Genomic DNA, 18,181 nt, shown 5'->3' on the forward strand with positions numbered 1-18,181 from the left:
ACAGTAACAAATCACAGTAAAGCTCATCTCATAAAAAATGAGTGATGTCACAATAGAAGTCCGCCAGAGAAACACTAAGGACTGTTTCTTGTCAAATAAAGTCAGACCACACAACGTTTTCAGTTCCACAGGCTGACCACAGGCTTTGTTCTGTTTTTTTATAGCACAGGTGCAACAGTGAGCAGCAGCCCCACGCAGCACCACCAGCACCTCACCTCCACGTCCTCCTCCATGACCACCGACCCGACCCTGACTGACACAGACGGCAGCCTGAAGACGACCGGCACCACCGCCGACGCCGCTGCCGCCATGGTCGCCACCCTGGGCTGCTGCAGATGACTATCATCTACATCTCCTCCTGGTCCCGGGTGGAGTCCCTTTGGTCAAATCCAAGACCGCAAGCTCAACACTGGCTCCTGGCCCCACCCCTTGCATTTGCCTCCTCTCGTCTCCTCTCTGTGCTTGTCTCCATTAGTAGCGATTAGCCAGCTAGCTGTTTGAGGAAAAAACTTCTGGAAAGAAAGATTTTTTTTATTACCGCTCTAGTCTTTTTTTGAAATAAGGCTCTTTCACTTCCTTTGAGTCCTTGCTGTAATTTATTGTGGCATTTTTTAATTTTTCAGAAACCTAAGATGATAAGAGAATTTTTATGATTTCACGTTGACGCGGTTTGTATTAACCGACAGTGAGAATTTAAAGAAATATCTGTAAAATGTTTTAATGTGATCTATTTTTCTTTTGAAAGTTATTTCTTTCACTTGTAAGCTATTTCTTTTTACAGCTTGCCATATAAATGTAGATTCAGTTTGTACAGATTTTATGGTAGATGTAGGTTTTTTTTCTTCGATACAAGTTTGCAGTGAGCCATTGAAACATAATTGAATTGACAAACGTACGGTCTTAGTAATTCCCTTTTTTTGTCCCTCATAACATGCTTATTATTTAAGAAGCCTATGACATATCCTTTTCTTTGAGCTAAGATCATGTGGTAGATTGTTGCTTGCAATATTCTAATTTCTTGAGTCACTACCACGTCCTGCATTTTATATTTTGAATTCAAAGTAAGCTTTATACATTGCGTATTTTTCCACTTTCTGGTCAGACATGATGGGGTTTTCCACCAAACTTTCACTGACTTTCTGATTTATTTGACTTTCTACACTCAAGTTTTGGGAATGATACTGGCACCGTCAGGTCCTGCAAGGTAACCTGGAGCTTTTTGATGACAGTCTTCAATATTTTTAAGTGCTTCAGCTCTTCCTCTTGTGTGAAACAGGCTGACATGATGGAACTGGAGTGGTGGTTTGGCTTTGGAGGACTGGATTTAAGGAGCTCTTTAACGTTCTCTGAACCCTGTCTTTGATAGTGAGATATTGCTTATGGTTAAGGACTTGAGAATGTTTTATTTTCGTCGTGCTTTGGGAGGTATTGTGAGATGTAATTGAGAAAGGAGGGGTTGTAAAATTGGTGATGGTGTAAGTAGAATGTTCTTCGGTGAAGTAGGGAATTGTGTTGATCAGAAAGTATGTGAACGTGATGATATTTGGTAATTAGGTGGAAAGTGATTCTGCAGCTGATGCACGGTGCAAACGATGTCTCCTTCCTACTACCAGATCCTGTAATTAGTAATGTATTTTGTGAATTTGGCAGTTTGAAAGTGATTTTTCTAAATGTTAGAGATACTGTTGGTTTGCCAAATTTGCTTCCAAAAATAAAGAACCTAAAACTTTGCATGTGAAACTACAGCAGCACAAACAACCAGTCAGAAGAAAACATGTATGCAATAAGAGTGCCCTTTTTGAGTGTTTTTGATTTGCTATGAAAGGAAAAGTGCCTGTCTGTCATTCATTCCTGAGTACGTGGTTGGAAGTGTTTTCATTAGGTTCACTCATAGCGTCTGGGTAACAACAGTTCAGCTTCCATATCAGTCTGAAAACGAATGATTGGGTCGTAGCTCTCACAAATTTGTCGTATATTTTTCTACTTGTTTTGATTTTGACCCCGGAGAGGGAAAACTGTTTTGTCTTGCAGGGTAAGAAGGTGATGGCGTATACAATGAGAAGCTTAAGCACGTGTTGGAGTCATTTCAGAAAACAGGCAGTGTAATAAGGTCGTTCATCAAAGTAAAAAGAAGTGTTTCTTTGCAGTGACAGCAACCGAACATAGGTTTACAACCGTTTTTGGAATTTCTTTGAGTACTAATTTAAGAAGAGGACTGTAGACAGAGGACTGATCAGGAGTGATTTAAATTTTAACTACTGAATCAAACTAAACGAGTGAACTCTGAGATGTATTATTGTCAGTATTTTGGTTTTGAATACTTTTTACAGTTTGAAGACAGAGTGATAGACTCAAAAATATTGCAAAAAATGCTCTTGCCACAGTAACTCAGCTTTAACAATTTATCTTCAAGCCATTTTAACGAGTTATGCAGTGGTTTGACTTGTGATTATCATACGTTTTATGGTTTTAAACAAACAAGTCCAGGACGTTTTTACTTTTTGCTGAGATGCAAGAGTTGGGTTTAGCCATTTATATAACAGCAGGATTTCTCACATACAGACATACTGTGGTGTTTTCTTCCCTTTAACTAATATAGTTGCACCAGCTGTTTGTGAATTCATCAGAGTTTTCCTTGTGAAATTTGGTTGCACTTTTATAGCTAAATACATGTAAGCCTTGCAAAATCCCTCTAGAGCTCAGATATTTTGTAGTTTCTAAGATGTATTACCAACCGACACTGTACAATAACAGGGCAATGGCATTTCATGTAACATGCTAATTGAGCTGTCAGGGACAGAAACCGACTCTCAGTGCTCAGTTCTGATAGAAACTTAGCATAAAATGTAAGGATATTTGTACTTGGTGGATTATTTCTTTGTTGTAACAGTGCTCCTTGGCAAGAAATCTGATACCCTTAGCGAGCCTGTTTATTTCCTTTTTAAATAGACATGCACCGATCGATTGGTGCCGATTTCCTTAATTTTGGGGGATCCATCCTTACAAATGAAACTGATTTTATTTACCTCCAGGAAGGTCTGACAGCCAGCAATTGTTGCTTTTTGCTCTGAGACCTAAAACTCAGGACACTTTATTGGTAGTTTAGGTTAAAACATAAAGATTTTAGTGTTTCACATGTATTGTTCAAAGATTTTCAATAGAATAAGATTGGAACATTGAAGGTATATGCTGTTAGTAATAGAAAATAAAAAGTAAAGAAAGAAAAATTGAAGTGAGTATGTGGGCATTGCCTATTAAAAATGTACCTGTTTAAAGTTGACCTTTTGCACTGGATCTATCAAGATCAGTCAAACGTGGCATACTGATTCTTTGAGCAGGGCCTATACTCACACATGCAAACCAGGCACCTGGTTATCAGCACCTTGCGGAACCAGACACTCAAAACAAACATCAGTAGCAGAATAAGCTGTTTGGCATTGGCAGAGCAGATTCAGCCAATTTTTCATGGGCGCAAGCCACGTACTCAGCTCTGCTGCTCATCCCGAAAATGCATGAATACAATAGAGAAATAAACAGACTTCACATTGATAACACTGTTACAACAAAGAAATTATCCACCAACCAGAAATTGTCTCTACTTTTTGTACTTAGATGGTTTGTTGTTGAACAAACACTTCAATGACATAAATCTGTGGCCAACCGCTACTACTGATATGTAACATAAGCTGCAATCAATATAAGCTAATATATTAGCAGATAAACATCATTTAAACACAAGTATAGTGAGAATATTCGCAAGCTAATGTTAGCTTTGTTAGTTAGCTACTCTGCTGTTCATATTTGATTCCTCAGTGAGGCATTGCTGGCTTTACTGGTAATTACAAAACAATGAACATTCAATATAGTAAGGCAATGCTAGTTAGCTAGTAAGCTAACGTTAAGTTAACCATACAGCAGTTGAATTTGATTGTAACCAGGTGTAAATACTTATTAATAACAAAGAAACAAATTTATCTATCTTCATTAAGGTGGAGTCACAAACAGCTGGTGCAACTAGCTTCAACTCTCTTTCCAGTCAACAGGGTTTAAAGGGACAGTTTGAGTTTTTAGGTTGAGTACTGTAAAAGCAACTGCAGTCAGGTGAGAGCAGTGTAAAACTAAATTTAATCTCTGCTCAGTTTTATTAATTATTTAAAATAAATATGATGTTTTTATTATGATAAACCATAATAAGTATATCAATTACTTATGGTGTCACATGTATAAGGGAGAAAATTAGTGGTTTGTATCCATTTGTCATGTTAGCCCTTTTATCTTATTAACCCATTCATCATGTTAGCCAAATTAATCAATCGAAAGAAAAACACATTTTTGTCTAAAGTGCTCTTAATTTTTTAATTTTCTTATCCCAGCATCAGAGGCTGTAATCAGAGTTTTTATTTCTTCTGCTTAGGTTGTTGTTGCTTCTTTTTATAATTACTGCATCTCTCCAGATAATGTCATTCTGATTTGAGTTGGCTTTGATGAACTACCTCATGCTGAATTTCTGCCAGTTCTCGCATATATTTAGTCACCTGCAGAATTAGCTATCGAAGACGTGTGAATAACAGATTCCATTATTTATTTATTTGAAAGTGTACTATTTGTTGGTTTCAACAGACTTCTAGTTTTGTACATTATGTATACTTCACCTAGAAGTAAGAGAATTGTTATATGTATTTTTTGTTCATTTTTTTCTTTTCTTTTTTTTTTTTTTTTTGATATTGTTTTTAAACTAAATGTGCAATACCTTCAGCAAACTGTGCTAGTAGTATGTGATGGGCCTAGCCTTTGTTAGCTGTCTCCTGAAGGTAAAGAAAATGTTTGGTACTGTCAATCCATGTTTTCCTTTTTTATGAATAAGAATGATTTTTATTTCTGTGACTTGTTTATAGTCATGATGTTACGTAATCCGTTTCACCCACCAAACAAATCTGTTCGCCAAGGATTGATGCCGGGACAGGAAGTCATTTGAGCTTCAAACCCAGGCAACAGACTTTGATTTGGAATGTGGTAAGGACAATAATGTTAATAGACAGAAAAAAAAGATGAGTAAATACCTACAAGAAATCATTATATGTATGGTGCTGGTTTGTTATGTTTGCTAGTGAATCCAGCCATGCAAGTAGTTTTAAGAATTCCTGGATCTGCGTGTCCTTAAAACCGCAACCAACGAAGAAGTGCACTACTAGAATACATGCACTGGGATCTGATGATGCCACCTCTTTAGAAAAAAGGAGAAAAAAAAGAAAAAACATGTACTGCAAATAAAAGAAATACACTTTGATTTCATTGTACATCTTCTTTTTGGTGTTTTGTTGACACAGGGGATAACATTCTCTATTGGGTTATCAACGTAGCACAGAACAGTAAAGTAATTACAGACCTGTATAATTTCTGTTGTTCAGTAGTACCTGAGATGATGAAGATGTAGTGTTGCATAAGTTGAAATGTTCCTTTAGTGTCTGCTTACTGCTCCTTAATTTATCATATTTTTTTCACCTCTTGAATCACTTTAGAGTTCAAACATGTAATGTCCCAAAAAATAACACAAGCTTTACTTTCAAATACACCTGCTTATCTGCCCTTTAATGATGTTATTTAATCAGCCAATCGCATAGCAGCAACTCCAAGCATGTCGACATGGTGAAGACGACCTGCTGAAGTCCAAACCGAGCATCAGAACGGAGAAGAAAGGTGATATGAGTAACTTTGAATGTAGCATGGATCTTGTTTCTGGATGGGAAACAACTGATCTGCTGAGATTTTCACTCACAACCAGTGGTGATTCCTCTGATACTGCAAGGGAAGCTCAGCTTCCCCTAAAATGTCCCTTAAAAAGTGGTGATATGTTCTGCTGTGTGTGCATTTCATTGGTACCTAAATGCATCCTTGTGACTTTGAGGGAGTAAAAGAGTAGGCAGTTTTCCATGCTGGACATGAACACAGCATTCCAAGTTTATATATTGAAGAATAAATGTTAAATTGAAAAAATATGTATATTTTATTATTAAACAAATAGATATTTTTTACCACATTAACACACAAAGTACCAAAAATTGGTACCGTTGAGTACCGGTATTGATTGCCACGTACCGGGCATTGGTACAGTATCGTTTCAAATGTATAAGGTACCCATCCCTAGTTCTGCACAATACGGCAGCCAGACCATAATTCTGTTGTTGTGACGCTGTAAAGGACAAGTTAAAAAACAAACAAACAAACAAACAAAAAAGAGATTAACTGAGGTAAGTTTAAGCAAAGGGATGTGTTATCAAAAAGGTGTCCCATCTTCTTGTAATAAATGGACATGCAGCATTTTATCTGTTGTTTTTGTTTTTCACCTTGATGCTTTTTGCAGCACATTTCCATTGTTACATGCACGTCTGACTTGGGGGGGGGTATGATTTTCAGTTTGTTTCAGGATGCTGCATTTAAGGAAACTTGAATCACCTCATTCAAACTCACTCTGCTTAGAACAAATCTGATTTCTGCAGAGGATCTTCATCATCATCTTTATTTCCGTACAAGTTCATTCATTACAATAGTGGAATCCATAATAAATAAGCACCGTAATGATCAGCAGAACACTAACAAACATTTTGCTTCGTCACAGACACATTAAAGGGAAAAAAATGTCTGTAGTAATCTAAAGAACCTGCAGTAGTAAGACAGAGTGTAGTGTTGTAGTGGTGGTCCACAGCAGTGAGGACAAAAAGCATCAGCTTGTAAACTTTTACCTTTAAAGAGGGGTGTATGGTGACAATGACTTTAATCTTTGTGAAGTAGAAGAAAGAGAAAACAGTCGCATTGTCTTTACCAAGAGCACATTTCTTCTGGATGATGCTAAAAAAAAGTCTTTTTGACAATTAACCACATGCAAATAAATGCACTGGACCCTTCTTTAAAGAGCAATGTACAGTAAGGTGGCAGGGAGAATCTGATGATATAACCTTGTTCAGGGTGAGTCTTACCAAACTGGATACACTGAGCATGATTAATGGTTTCCCTCTCTGTTTGAATTTTTTTCCCCGATCAGGCTGGTTTCATCAACAACACATTACATTCACTACACGGATACATTCTGGATTCAAAACTTCCATTCAGTTCACAATTCACTTCATCATAATTGGCACCTTGGATGGTGATCACGTTATTAATCTTCAGCAGCTCTTTGCCGTGTTAAGAGAAACAAACACAAATTAAAGAAACGAAGCCACAATGAGAGAATATATGCACTACATTTCTTGACAAGCAAGCAACACTACATTTTTTTTTTTCCAATTCAGGAACATTTCCCTGAAGGCACAACCAGGAAATTCCATTGTTAGTTTGAGGGCAGTGTTTAGCTTCATGAGCCAAAATCAACATGGCTTCCAGGCAGGTCGTTCTGATCTTCAGAGAGCGAGCAGCTGAGGCGGTCCAGCTTTGGTATTAACTGTGAACTGTAAATGGCCTTCACCCACTCAGCCACACATCCTTTGTCCTTGGCAGCATGCGCTAAGCTAAAAATGCTTGTTTTCAGTGTCCCTGTTTTATCATCTGTACATTAAAGGTTTATTGACATCTGTGAGGGTCGGCGTGAACCGATGACTGAGGCTTTGCCATCAAGTGGATGTGGAAACCAGGTTGATGGTGAGGCACTGGACGGGCCTGAGGATGTAGACAGCATAGAGGCAGCTATCGCAGCTTCAGCCTAATACTGCTTCGATTCAGTTAAAAAAGGAGCAATGCAGAAAAATCTACTTTTATAAACCTGGCTTTGGGTTATGTTTACAAGTTTGATCCTAAAGTTAAACATCCAGCAAAAATATTTTACAGTATAAAATACAAGACAGGAGGATGGATGTGAGTCAAAGAACTTACTGGTCAGTTCATTCAGATTTTAACAAAATTAATTTTCAGTACCCTCATTAACAAACTATGCAAATTCATTGGTTTTGTGTTGATTTTCAAATTATTACTGTTAGACGTGTGTTGGCAATTAATAAAACAGGGGTTAAATTTTTTGATTTGGAACAAACTAGAAAAATTCAACATGTCAAATCTCTTTTTTGAAAAAGTTAAAGGTGCTGTAAGGACTCTGAGTGATCTTGAAATTGTCTCACTTTTATATATCATTGCTGTCTGGTGGAAAAAAAATACAAAGCTTGAAAATTCCTTTTTCTAGGGGTGTAATAAAGGTTTTTCTCATGTACTCACTTTCAAAGTACACACCAAATACTATGATTTGACGTGTACAAGACCCAAAATGAAACCATTATTTTTTTAGGGTTATCTGTGAACCATTTAGTATTTCAGATGGACCTATGTGTGTCATTTTAAGCATTGATGGACATATGTGTTTTAATAATGTGCTGCAGTGATGGTTATTACCAACCTTGAATCTCCTCGTGTATGTCCCATTACGTTGGTTAACGATCGACTGTTCAACGATTCCACACAGCACAAATACCTAATAAATGTTTTTTCTTTAGCTTCCCCTGTGACTTCATGATACACTAAGGGTCATTAGTCTGATTCAGTCTGTTTTTGTCACAGCACTTCACCAGAGAAACTATGCTGTGTTTTCCTCAAAAACGAATACCTTACCGAGCATTCCTGCCATAAAATTCTGCTGCTAGAGAGAGACAGCAGGTGATATAACGAAAACTGGTTCCTTTCACGAATCGATCAGAAATGGTTCAATCCATTAGCCTCATCATTAGCCATTATGCTTAGCTTTTCCCTTGATGTGCCACACGCCGATCACGCTCGTCAGTCAGCAGCAAAATTTTCGAAGACAATGGCAAAGCCATCAAAGCTCAGCTTCACTCTACTTTACCAAAAAAGGGCACCAACAACACTAAGTGCAATTTGTCCAACGCTGTAATATCATACAAGGGTGGCAACACTGCCAACATGTGAAAATATCTGTTGATGCACAGCGTTAAATACCGCTCTTTGAACACAGAAAATTCACAAGAGAAATTGATAAGGGACTTGATAAAGGATTGGTTGGATGAGCGAAATCGACAATGCCGTTGATATCAATAACATCTTATAAATAACCATTACTACTATATAATGTGGAATTTGTCAAAAGTGGAGATGCCCCCTTGGACAGCGATGATATAATTTTCTGTTTATGAATTTTAAGTCGAGAGTATCACCACCAAAGTAAGTAAATGCTTTTTCTCAGTATCACTGGTCAGGTCCCATCTTCCAGGATCTAAAAACAGTACCAGTTCTGGCCACAGGTGTCACTACAATCAACACCAAACAGACAGTCCTCACAGGGCCTTTAAACTACAGCTAATTTGCATAGCTTGCCTCTTTTTTAATGTGGTTGAACTGACCAAAAAGTTTAAGGTGTTGTGTGACATTTTGTGGAATGCATTTGTTTGATTTCTTGAAAAGGCCAAAGTACAAGCGACAGTATAAGTTGTCTGTGGGAGTTGCGCCAGGTTGGCTCTTTTCCTCTGTTTTTTTAAGTTTGTGTTAAGCTAGGCTAACAAGCTGCTGACTGTGACTGAATGACCGAGGTACCAAACTTTAAATTCAGCTCTCAGTATGATTACTGCATTTAGCTAAACGTAGCACTTTCTGTTAAATTTAAGTATGACAGATCCATTTCAGCCAGCTGTCTGCATTCATCCATGTGCAGTTGTGTTCAAATAGTGGTTGATGAAGTCAGTGCTCTCCAGTTTGGAGAATGTCAGAGAAATTACACAATTACATCATTACATACAGGCACCTGAAATGTTCAAATACTGCCTCCACAAGACAAACCCTGGACTCATCAAGGAGAGAAACGAGGAGGACGCTCCATTTCAAGCATGCGTGCAGCCAAAGCTGCTTTGTTCTCACTTTAAGGTTCCAACAAGGACGACACAATCACTCCCAGTTTGACGTTTGGTTCTTCAAAATGTCTTTCATCATCTCCATTTCAGTCGCTCTGTCTTCATTTATTCGCCCTTTCAGGACATGAGCCCTTAAAGACACCCCACCCAAAGAATTAACAATCCTGCTGAAGTAAGTTCAGTGGCCCAGCTGTGTTAAATGTCACTAGTCCTTGCTCCCAATGCTAGATCCCCTAGTGTTGAAAAGAAATCCTCCATCTCTTTCTCCAGAAGTCGGTTGCGGTTCTCTGCGTCTTCCCGGGCTCGCTCGGAATTCCGTAGCTTGATCTCGAGCATGCGTTGCTTCTTCTTCTCCTGCTCCATCTCTTGTTCCAAACGCTCCATCTGCGCACACAGAGCAGCGCTGGACTCCTCCAATCTGAGGAGGGGAGAGACAGAAAGTTATTCACACTGATTTTTTACCCCTGACCTTTTCTTTTTGATGATTTCAGGAACGATCGTGTGCTACACTAAAACTTTTGAGACTGCTGATGGTGTTGTATTGACATGATGGGATCATTGCAATCCAAATGATCATCACAAACAATAAACATAACATTGACACTGACCAGACACTCCAGCTTATTTCTCAATGGGGTATAGTGTCATCCTATTAAAAGCAGTGTTTTGCATGGTGACATTTTATGTCTTCATTGCTGCCAAGTATTGAAATTTGTTTTGAATTAACCGGAATTACTAAACGATGTCTTCAATAAGGGAGGAATTAAATCCATTGCTTTTACAATCCCTTGATAGGTCTTTGTTCCTGATGATGTAAGGAAGACGTCAAGAAAAATGAAGTCCTGTAAATAAAGAGGGGCCAGAAGAAGACATGATAAACTTGCCATCTGTGTTTAAGGGTGTATTCACACCTGGATCGTTTTGGAAACAGTGACCAGCCCCCCTCGAAACCCCAGTTCGTTTGGGCACGTGAACGCAGGAATCGCACTTAAATGTGGGACAAAACAAGCGGGTCGAGATAGCCAAAAATAAGTTGTCTCAACCCGCTTTCATTGAAAACGCCCCAGCAACCGGCACAACTGACTCATAACTGGCTCACACTGTAGTGATGGGGGCAGCAATGAGCTTGATTAACAACTGTACAGTCAAAACAGTAGAAGAAGAATGAGTAGAAGAATCAACAACAGGGGCAGAAGAAGAGAAGGCTGAAGAACTGAAGAAAATGAGTCGTGGGCTCATGTGGAGCAATAAAGAAATGAAGTGCCTTATCTAAGTGCCTTAACGCAGTCGGGACTCTTGAAAAAGTGCGTTCCGGTTATGAATTCTGACCAATGAGAAAAAAAAATTGATCATGGCATTTGTTAACAACTTTGGACTGCAAAAGACTTTTGGCGAGTGAACACAAACAAACTACAATTTTATTGTTTTTGCCCCATGAATTGGAACAAAGCAAACAAGCCTCAGGTGTGAATACACCCTAAATCATATGAAAAACTGCAAGTGATACATGAAGGGGAAATGCTTAAACATGAGGGCTCTCCTTTCTCACCACTATTGAAGATAACTGCATATATATGTATGTGTATTTATGTATAAAATATATATATATATAATTTAAAAAAAAAACACTAATAAAGAGTACCATTTTAACACTCAAGGGCAGCTATATACATTAACGGCTCCCTTTGGAAAAGCAAATGTGTTCTGCACAATACGGCAGCCAGACCATAATTCTGTTGTCGTGACGCTGAACAGGACAAGGGAAAAAAAAAAAAAAAAAAAAAAGAAGATAACTGCAAAGCAAAAACAGAAATCTAACGATTTTTTTTTTTTTCTTGTAAGGAAGGTAAGACTTTATATGAGCCACATTCACCTGACAAGTCAGACAAAGACGTAAAAAGACACTTGAAGTGAGCAATAAAATCTATCAATGGGGTAAAAAAAAATAAAAAAGATTGGTCTCCATTCAAGAGAATTTTTTTCCCTATATTTTTTACTCTTTACAAGCAATTCAGACCTCATTTTTGTTCTTAAGTATCTTGAAATCAGACGTTTATCAGGTGTTCAGTTGACATTCATTGCTCTAAGCAGAGAAGAGATGTTTACAGTTGAGGAAAGGCTGAAAAGAAAGTTTGAGGAAACACAGGAAAAGTTTGCTAAACTTGTGACTTTTTGATGTCACAGGTAGGGATGGGTACCTTTCACATTTAAAACGATACGGTACCAATGCCCGGTACCTGGCAATCGGTACCGGTACTCAACGGTACCAATTTTCGGTACTTTTTTGTGTTTATGTGGAAAAAATATTTTTTTTTTTTAACAATAAAGTACACTTTCTTTTTCAATTTAACATATTTCCTCTTCAATATATAACCTTGCAATGCCATGCTCATGTCCAGCATGGAAAATCACCTACCCTTCCACTCCATCACATTCACAAGGATGCATTTAGGTACCTAAACATGGTACCTTTTGATTTCACCTGAATCAGTACTTTTGACAGAATTCGGTTGGTACCTATAAAAGTACCTGATTCTGTACCAATCCCTAGTCGCAGGCAGTGGATTCATATGTAACTACAACATCTCATGTTCTCCGGACTAATGCAGTTCATGGAAGTCACACCAAAAGTTAAGGTTTAGTACAAACTGTGGGGCTCTAAAAGCTAGCCTCTGTAGTACTCAGACTTACTTTTGGATCCTTGTTTCATACGCTGTCTTCTGTTTCCTCAACTCATCTTTCAATCCTTCCACCAGGCCACTCAGCGTTAGATTTGTTCCGTCTCCATCCTCAGACATGATAATCGACGGCACTCCAGCTGCCACAGCCGTGTTTCCATTTTCACTACAAGCTGCGCTGCTGCTGCACAGCTCCATGGCTTCACAGCTGTCCTGCTCAGAGCTTGGCTCTGTCGTCATCCCTCCATCCCTCCCATTGTCTATTTCCCGCTGGCTCTCTATCCACTCCCCTTTTTCCCCACTGTCACTCACGACTCCACTGTTCTGATTGGCAGAAGGCTCACTTCCTGAGTCAGGCACGGAGATTTCACAGGAGGAAGTAGACCAGGGTGTGCTGGACACACTTGGAACGCTCCCCATGCTGGAGGAAGAGGTGACGTTGTCATAGGTGGACAGTCTCTGTGAGGATCCTGTGGAGTCTCGGTCACGAGCAGACCGCTCACCAGATGAGGTTCGGCGGTGCCCCCTTAAGGACGACAAACCATTCATGAGCCAGTTACCGCTACCCCCACCTCCCCCACCACCAGAGGACACACTCGTAACATCAGCCGTAGATCCACCACTGCTGCTTTGCTTGGCTTGTTGCTGTGAACGAGGCGCAGACGAGCTTTTGAAGGAGTATTTCCAGGAAGGGATGGCCTTGGCTTGCTTGCTTGGGCTGACCACTGTCTCTCCTTTCCCTGATGAAGACCCCAGTTTTGGTCCAGGATTCAGGTTCGGGGTCTGGGTGGGAGTAATAGCAGCACACAGTTTTGCATCGAGAGAAGAAGCGCTGCTGTGCATTTCTTGGTCAGGGTTGGAGACCGGGCAGCTCTGGAGGTCTTCCTCTGAGATCCAGGCTCCTAGACTGCGATGTTGGAGCTGATGCCCCTGCACAGGGAGCTCTGTTTGGGGCGCTGTGGGTCCTTCTGGGTCCCTCCCTGAGTATAATCGCAAATGTTCCCTGATGAGGATTGTCATCAGGTGCTGGACAAGAGAGGTACCTGTAGATAACAATGATGTTTAGCATTGATGGCACATATACAGCTTGATACAAACTGTTTATCAGCTCACACTACAGAATTCAACGCTGAACACCACTGTGGTGATGTGTCTGTGCATCATATTGTTTGTACCTTCCATGATGGTGACTGGGTCCTCCATCTTGGGTCGAAGGATATTTGGTCCAAATACTGTGGCCAGGTTCTGGACACTCATCTTGTTTTCATTACAGTGGGATTGCACCTCATCAAGGAATCTAAGGAAGGACAAGAAAATAATATTATCAACACGATGACAGGACAATTTTCTTACAATCGATCCAGCTACATTTAGCCCCAAGCAGTTCAGTTTGATTTGTCTGGGCACGGCTCACATTTTGTGGTGTTTCCATTGACAAATTCTGGGACAGATCCCCAAATAACCGAGCTGTCCCACTTTTTGAGACCCTACCATGGGGTTGCCAGAGTAAACCGATCCAATCCTGAAAGTTGGAGCTACAACTACACACACTGAAGTGTGTTGATCAGTTGAAAGAATCGTCACAGAAAAAAATACACAAGAATGGCAGCTGTCAAACATTGTTAAACGTGACGTAAAACCAGTGGTTTAACCTCTTATAACAAATGAAAACGAAACTTTTCAGAAGAAAAAAGGACTTGAATACAAGACAGCCCAATTTTGTCTTCAAATTACCACAACAATTGGACATGAGAAACATTTGTACAAGGTGTGTTAATTTTTTTAAGTTTGACCACAGCCCATCAGGAATGACCGGAGAGACAGATTTTTTGACCTATACTGCAGCCAGTCACTAGGGGGAGCATTTTTTGTGGCGACCTCACCCCAAGTTGAGCAAAATAACATCATGCTGCTGTGGCGTCAGGCTATTATGTAACTAACGCGGCTATGGGCATCCAGTTTACTCACTGCCTACCATGAGGGGGCACGGTTGGCTATGGAAACGCAAACAGGACCAGGCTTGACTGGGACAACTCGAACCAAACCGTAATGACCTAAACCGGACTGCTTGGTGAAAGGCCATTTGTTTTTCGAGAGTTTCTTCAACAAACCCAAACCCTGTCACTTGGATCCCATCACATTAACACAGTTGTAATGAAACCTCTTCTTACAGAGCCTTATCTCGATTCAGACACCTTACCCAATTTAAAACTTATCTTTAACCTTCTCTCTCTGTTTAGAATCCTTGAGAAAGCAGTGGTCAATCAGTTTCATGAATTTTTCATTACAGAAGCATATTTGAGGATTTGCAGCTGGAAATTTGGCACAAAAGTAGCTCAGATGCAGCACTAGCGAAAAGTTCAGCTGATCTTAAAACTGCTTCCAACCAAGATTTCTTTCATCACTTCTTTTTTTAAATCTCACGGTGGCATTTGAAACAACAGACTGTAATAATACCCTGTCATGAGAATGGAACACTTAATTGGAATTAAAGGAGCCACATTGATTGTATTGACATTTATTGTATGATGATTATATAAAGTCATTAACAAAACCATAAGAAACTACTTTAATGAATCTGAATCGGGAAAGTTAAGATATGAAAACATATATATAAGAATTATTGGTTGTTTGTGGTCTCACACAAAGCTCTCCGTCTAAACACCAGCAGGGGGTTTTGATCTAGTTGGGATATTGTTGTCAGACGTTGGGTTGTTGGATGAAGTTTGATCTCTCTCAATATTATATTTACTTCTGACAAGACCTTCTTTGTGTGTAAATTGTTTCGATATGGCACAATTATTAAATCATTAAATTTCAGTCAACTGAATAACAAAAAAGAAGAAATTAAAAATCATCAGTCACTTACTTGCATATGTACTTGAGGAGATTATAGTTCGGTAGAGGTAGAGTGCTGACTTGCCTAACAAGCTCCTGGACCCCCTAATTGAAAGGTACATTGAAATACTGTTAGATACACACTCTTAAACACAAACAACACATGCAGAGAGTATAAACAACACATACCTCCTCCTCATCTTTGGCCAAAAGCTGTGCACAGGTTAGAAAGTCCTCGTATTTGGAGAAAGGAATGACAGGTTCAGGCAGCTCTCGCAGATACAGCTTTAGCAAGGATGCCACCGTGTGGACTTCAGTATTACTGCACAAAAGAACAGAGGATAAAATTTGATGTTCCGACATCAAACTCTTTAAACACTAATGCCGTCCTACCTCCTCTATTTACCTGTCAAACAGAGGCTTGTCTCCGCAGTCAAAGGCCTCCTGCAGCTCTTTGACCAGGTTGGCTTGTCCTGGCATTCGAAAGAGACCCTCCTCGTCCAAACCTCTTTCTCTGATGAAGTCCACACACTGCTCCACCAGTAAGGGTGCCAACCGGGGGCCGAACTTCCTCTCATACTGCACTGTGTCCTCCAGTCGCTGACCAAATATCCCTGTGGACAAATGCAGAAAACATGATACTGATTCTGATACTTGTTTAGTTCTGATATATCATTCACACATTTGCTGAAAGTATTTCACCAATAGTTTAAACTGTAAGGTTTACAAAAGCCACACTGTACCATTCACATTAGCCTCTCACTGCCCCCCTTTTTGCTCCCCCACTGGCAAATAACAGTCACAACATCACTGGCCCTACACTTAACCCTAAAAAAATTAAAGACCAGAGACATGATAACATCTTGATAATGTGTTTGAGTGCAATTTTAATGTTCTGAGACCCTCTCAACACTGCATTTAGAGGTGTGTGAGCAAGTTGCTTGAAGAATTTAGATCTTTGTGACACACCTGAATGTAGTATGCCATTTGGATGACTTTACTGTACAACTTCAAGGCCATGTTTAACATCATAACCCCTTAAAACGCTACAATACTGTATTGCTGTTGTCTCACAAAGCTAACAGAGTATAATTGAGCTTAACACTCTATTCAATAACTTTCAAGGTTATCTTCAGTTTACCGCTATTTGGAGGTAACTAAGTTAAAAACATAGACTTTGGTCTTTTAATGGTAGAATATGGCCATTAAAGGCCTTTGTAATAGCGTCTGAAGAGAAAAGTAGAGTTAGAATGAGAGCAGATGTGAAACACTGGTGTTAGTGAAGATGTGTTCTTAATAATAATATAAAATATTATATCAGTTGACGCAGTTAGGTTTGTTAAGACGACACAGTCGAAATTAGTAGGGCTTACTCTATTATTTCTCGTTGCTTTTGAGCCCCCATTGGCTGTAAGTATAATAATGACTCAATTTTGGTATTTGTTACAGCCATGGGAGAGAAAACAACCGTGTTCATTTCGAAGACACTCCTTTTTGTATCAAAGTCTTTTTAATATAATTTAGCTTTAGCATTAGAACCGCTACTCGACAGCTAAACGCGTTTAATTGGCTACAGCCAAACGTCTTTACCTGTTGATTGGCTGCAGCAGTCGCAGCTGGTGGACAGTTCGCTGTAATCATAATAATTCACCGAGCAGGCGCTGCACAGCAGCAGGGGACGCTTCTCGTACATCCCAAACCCACATTTCACCAAGTTTATCCATTCCGGTTCAGGCATTTGTCTTCTCTGTTTAATCCTAACTCTCGCACTACAAGCTTCAGTGGTGAAGGAGCTGAGCTAACAGCAGCTGACGGAGGTCAGTGTGTTGTGACCGCACCGCTGCTGTTAACGACGGGCCTATAAATTGGCGACAGATCTATTCTTACCCGAGAACCGAGCGACAGACACTCTGTAACCCGTGATTCTGAGAGGGAGCCTGGATACATGACCCGCCCAGATCGAGGTTACATAGCTGTTAACAAATTACCACATCAATATCAACACCACCAGGTAATTCACAGCTCATCTGAGGAAACATCTGTGAACAGGGACGGAGCTCCTAGGGGCCTTTCACAAATTAATACCCACCAAAAATGAACATTTTTTTAACACTGTTTTCAAGGTATTAAAATGAAATGTAAAAATGTCACATAATTAACACATATTTAATCCAACTATGATTGGTTGTTCATATATAAAAGATATGTTTGATATGCTGCAACAATAACATTGTAAAATACCAATTAAAAAAACAAAACAAAACAAACAAACAAAAAAAATATTGATAATTATCTCCTTAGCAAACAAACTGGCTTGTGGTGGCTATTATTCATGGTTGTTTCATCAAAACAAGTGTGCCATGTTATTTGAATAGGTAAAAAGTTTTGAGAGCTGCAAGTTTAAACAAGTGCAATGTGGAAACAAAGTTGTTTCATATTTCTTGAGATCATCTACTTTAAAAAGTATAAATAAAAAAACACAAATCTGCTTAAAAAAGTATTCATCATATTTCATCACAACATACTGTATTATTACTTACTGCAGCCATCCAACATCTGCCAATTAAATCCTTGATTATTAAATGTTGTGTCTAGGAAGAATTCGGGTTGTCATAAGCTATATCATCGGTTTGTAATTCGACATTTATCTTCCTATTAATACACAACTCTTCTGTAACCCAACACCATGCTGTTCAGCTGCTCTCAGTTCACACCCAGACAGGCCTGCTTATATTTCTGGCCTCCCGTCAAGTACACTAGTTAGACATCCAGACCACAGCAGACAGGGTGAGAATTAACAACATGCTTATGTGTAATAGGAGA

The 18,181-nt window shown here is 39.4% G+C and overlaps 2 protein-coding genes across 6 annotated transcripts in view; one reads left to right on the forward strand and one right to left on the reverse strand.

Annotated features, from left to right (window-relative positions):
* The window catches only part of mapk8b (mitogen-activated protein kinase 8b), a 34,619-nt gene extending 29,332 nt beyond the window's left edge, over positions 1–5,287 (forward strand). For 3 of the 4 annotated variants that reach the window (XM_074662626.1, XM_074662624.1, XM_074662625.1), the window contains exon 12: positions 170–5,287. In XM_074662626.1, the coding sequence (XP_074518727.1) occupies positions 170–339 (170 nt within the window). In that variant the 3' untranslated portion in view covers positions 340–5,287. Of the gene's footprint in view, positions 1–164 lie in introns of all 4 variants that reach the window. The other variant, XM_074662627.1, reaches the window with a different exon arrangement.
* Positions 5,288–6,572: 1,285 nt separating this feature from the next.
* arhgap22b (Rho GTPase activating protein 22b) overlaps positions 6,573–18,181 on the reverse strand; it is a 48,032-nt gene continuing 36,423 nt past the window's right edge. Inside the window, exons 1-7 of one of the 2 annotated variants that reach the window (XM_074663860.1) lie at positions 16,949–17,290; positions 15,765–15,972; positions 15,548–15,680; positions 15,390–15,463; positions 13,696–13,817; positions 12,534–13,563; positions 6,573–10,260 (exon numbers count right to left, since the gene is read on the reverse strand). In XM_074663860.1, the coding sequence (XP_074519961.1) occupies positions 10,038–10,260; positions 12,534–13,563; positions 13,696–13,817; positions 15,390–15,463; positions 15,548–15,680; positions 15,765–15,972; positions 16,949–17,096 (1,938 nt within the window). In that variant the 5' untranslated portion in view covers positions 17,097–17,290 and the 3' untranslated portion in view covers positions 6,573–10,037. Of the gene's footprint in view, positions 10,261–12,533; positions 13,564–13,695; positions 13,818–15,389; positions 15,464–15,547; positions 15,681–15,764; positions 15,973–16,948; positions 17,291–18,181 lie in introns of those variants that run through there. The other variant, XM_074663858.1, reaches the window with a different exon arrangement.

The sequence above is a fragment of the Halichoeres trimaculatus genome, unplaced genomic scaffold, assembly GCF_033239565.1.
Source record: "Halichoeres trimaculatus isolate MK-OKI-2021-1 unplaced genomic scaffold, fHalTri1.1 fHalTri1_scaffold_23, whole genome shotgun sequence".
In the NCBI taxonomy this organism is placed as follows: domain Eukaryota; kingdom Metazoa; phylum Chordata; class Actinopteri; order Labriformes; family Labridae; genus Halichoeres; species Halichoeres trimaculatus.